The sequence below is a fragment of the Sinocyclocheilus anshuiensis genome, unplaced genomic scaffold (genome assembly GCF_001515605.1).
Source record: "Sinocyclocheilus anshuiensis isolate Anshui unplaced genomic scaffold, SAMN03320099.WGS_v1.1 scaffold690, whole genome shotgun sequence".
Lineage (NCBI taxonomy): Eukaryota > Metazoa > Chordata > Actinopteri > Cypriniformes > Cyprinidae > Sinocyclocheilus > Sinocyclocheilus anshuiensis.
Genome location: NW_015547715.1, coordinates 846,036 through 850,101, shown reverse-complemented (window position 1 = coordinate 850,101; position 4,066 = coordinate 846,036). Strand labels below are relative to the sequence as shown.

Here is a 4,066-nt window from a genome sequence, read left to right as displayed (position 1 = left end):
ATAAAAATATAAAAAAGTTGCTACAAACCAATTAATGAATTATTACTTAGTGGACAACTTATTTACTGTGAGTATTATTACTAATCAATGTAATTATTTATTGAACATTAGTGAAGTGTGAGTGCAGTCGTACCCCCTCCATCGGGGCGATGAGCAGGTCGTAAAGGGCTCGTAACGGGGGTTTGCTGAGCGCACTGGCGCGGCACGACAGAGACGAGGAGCCCTCCTTCACCGGAGACACCGTGTTACTAAAGAGACTCGTCATGCTCTGACAACTCCTGAAAACACACCACAAACACACTGATGTGTGCTGCGCAGTACATACTGTACAGCTAAAACTGCATGTCAAGTAGTATGCAGTGATTTCATTCACTTTTGTTTAAAAATCTTAACTTTTGGCAGTCGGATCCAAATAAGTCAGGAAAGAGATGCTTAATAAAATGGATGATACTGTATCCAGCTCATCATCACACTGGAAATAGAGTATGCATACAGTATACACTTTCTTCATAAAAATAGTATGTTGTGTGCTATTTCAAAGACATTTATAGTGACGAATGGGAGAAGATGAAGCCATATCACACCACCTCAGACTCTATGAGTCATATGAAACTGAAACACTAGATGGCGATGTACACCTGAAAAACAGTAGCACTCATTTTTAATGAGTTTCGAATTCCTCTTGAGTTTGTTTCGAGAGGCATGTTCATGTTCACTCAGAAAGCAACTTAAATAAAATATATTAGTTAAAGGTTACATAATGTGTTACAAAAAGAGGTCACAGTGGACCTTCTTAGAATAAAGACAGACTTATAGCAGTACAAATAATAATAATAATAATAATAATAATAATAATAAATATTATTATTATTATTAGAATAATTAATAATTAATAGTGTTAATAATAATTAAGTGTTATACTGTACACTACTAATACTGTACACTTGAATAATAATTATATTGTATACTAATGACAAATAATAATAATAATTCATATTATAAGATATATAAGAAATATTATAAGATTTAATTAAGATACAATTTTTTTTTAATTATTATAATTATTTTATTTAATTTTTATTTTATTATAATTATATAATTATTTAATTATATAATTATAATTATTATATGTTTATAATATATATGTATGTTTACAGTATTACTATTACTACTACACTACTACTACTACTACAGAATTACAACACTATTAATTATTCTTGGCAGAGGAACGGTTTATTGTGATTATTATCTTTTATGAAATGTAATAATTTATTGATCATTAGTGTTGTTTATCATATATCTGTGCGTTGGAGATTTGCCTCGAGTGCTTTACTGCTTTAATCCCGCAGGAACACGGCACTGTGGATCTCTTGAGATAAAGGCAGAAGCTACACATCACCTTACAGATGACATCAAAACACCTCGTTATTAAAGAATCTGTGGAGGTGTAACGACTCCACATGCTCGAGATCTAATCGCCATCACTATGGAAACCGAACCGCTCCGCAGACAACTTCCTTCCCACTTCCTGTCACAGAGCTCTATCATTACTCTATCACTTTTACTATTAAAATTAATAAAGCTGAACTAAAATAAAATACAAATATTCAAACAAATTGTAAACTTACAAAACTTGAAATAAACTAATTGAAATACAATAAAGTAACGTTGAAGTGCTAAAATTACTAAAACAAAAACTGGGAGAAAAAAAAACAATAAAAATTACAAAAACATTAAAAAAAAATTACTAAAACTTAACATGAAAATGAAAACTGAAAATATAAAAATAAATGCTAATTCAAAATCGAAACTATATAATCAAATAAATATTCAATGAGAAACTTAAACTTAAAAAAAAAAATGACAAACTAAAATTTAAATAACCGAAAATCTAAAAAAAGCTAATTCAAAATATTGATAATTGCTAAAATAGTACTAGATATAAATGCACTATATTCCAGTAGAAATAACAAAATGTAAAAAACTTGTTCACTGATAATTTCACTTTCAGTGAATCCAGATCAGTGAACGAATCATTCACACTAATTCTAAATATCTGTTTCAAAAGAATTCATTAATACCTGAATCATCAATGAATCATTGTTCTGAGTTGGATCTTTTTAATGAATCTTTGGATCATGACTTTTCTCATGAACCCTTTGTGTGTATTTTTTCGGTGAATAAAACGCTTACATTTGTGTCTCTACCTCAAACAAATCTATCATATGACTTCAGAACACAAAATATAGTGAATAAGACATTTTGAACCACCTGTAAGACATTTTAATGCTTCACGCCCACTATACTTAAAAGAGCAGGATACTCTTAAAAAGTCTCATTGCTTGCGAATAAAGTCAAACAGGTTTAACGGTGAGTGAACGATGCCAGAATCATCATTTTTGGCTGAATTGTTCGTTTAACACGGTGACACTTGCTCATTAGGGCAGATGAGGAATGAACGGCCCTCGGGGACGGCTCTTTGTTTTAATGAATATACTGTAGAGAGATGTGCGGCGCTGAGAGCTCTTAATGAGGAGCACGGCTCTAATGATGACCGCTCTGACCCCGTCTTTAACAACGCACCGCATAACCTCGCCTCATACCTTCACTGTTCCTGTCCTAGCTGACATTTCTCCCTCCCTCCCCCTCTTTCAGTGCTAATAACCATCTCTCTTTCTCTCATAATGAATCAGGATGTGAAGGACTCGACTGAATGCCGAACTATCTCTCCCTAATTATCATCCGTCTGAGCTGCTCTTTCCCACCGGCAGAGTTTAGGTCCATTACCAGCAAAATGTTTACTAATTGCTTAATGATTTAGTGTTTGATTGGGTTTTTTCTCTACTATTTGAGAGCTTTCTCTTCCTTTAGATTAATACCAAATGGTTTATTTTGGTTAATAAATTGGCCATTTTTTTGCCAATGGACTGAGAAATACGTTTAGATCCATTGTGAGCATAATGTTTACTAATTGCTTAATTATTTGGTGTTGATTGGGTTTTTCTTTGCTTTTTGAGAGCTTTCTCTTACTTTAGATTAATACCAAATGGTTTATTTTGGTTAATAAATTGGCTATTTTTTTTGCCAATGGACTTTTTGCCAATGGACTGAGAAATACGTTTAGATCCATTGTGAGCATAATGTTTACTAATTGCTTAATTATTTGGTGCTGACTGGGTTTTTCTTTGCTATTTGAGAGCTTTCTCTTCCTTTAGATTAATACCAAATGGTTTATTTTGGTTAATATCAAAATGAACCACATCTAGAACAAGAAAAACACAATTTCTATTGCCAATGGACTGAGAAAAATTTTAGATCCATTATGAGCAAAAATGTTATTAATTATTTGGTGTTGATTGGGTTTTCATCTGCTATTTGAGTGCTTTCTCTTCTTGTAGATTAATATCAAATGGTTTATTTTGGTTAAATGTTAAAACATAACAGATCTAGAACAAGAAAATGTACTGAGAAATGACAAGTTTCAGATTCTCTGGCAAGTGTTATCATGCTACACAAGTAAATCTATCTTGTTTTAGATATTTTTCTCATGAATAAAACACTTAAATTTGGGTCTGCTCCTCACGTATGTCTCATATGACTTCAGAAGACTTGAAATATCGTGAATGGGTCATTTTTAACCTCTTTTATGACATGTTTATTAGTAATTTTGGAGCTTGACTGGAAAGCTTATCAAAATTATGATGTATCTCAGCTTATATGACCTTTGCAGACCTGATGTTTAGGTCTTGAAAAATAGTTTTAGAAACAAAAAAGGGCATGTGACGAGTGGGGCGGGGCCGAGAGCCGTGGGAACGGAGTCTGTGGTGAATCCGCGGTGTCATCGAGCATGGCGGAGCTGTCTGCTGCCGTGGACGCTCGAGGCGGTGGGCTGGAGTGAGTTGCCGGGGGGGCGGACGAACTCGCAGCCGGCCGCCTGGGCTGTGGAGGGACGGCTGCCGTCCTTAAGGGAGCAGAGGAGTCGCCGCCGATCGCCAGAGGCCGGAGCCTGCTGCCATCTGCCATGATGGGGAGGAGCAGGGAACGGGGGACTCCTGCCGGCTGCCCA

The 4,066-nt window shown here is 34.7% G+C and overlaps 1 protein-coding gene across 1 annotated transcript in view; it reads right to left on the bottom strand.

The window, feature by feature from the left end:
• The window catches only part of LOC107704161 (tetratricopeptide repeat protein 28-like), a 289,547-nt gene that overhangs the window by 8,542 nt on the left and 276,939 nt on the right, over positions 1 to 4,066 (bottom strand). The window contains 1 exon segment of the mRNA XM_016507027.1: positions 67 to 278. Within this exon segment, the coding sequence (XP_016362513.1) occupies positions 67 to 278 (212 nt within the window).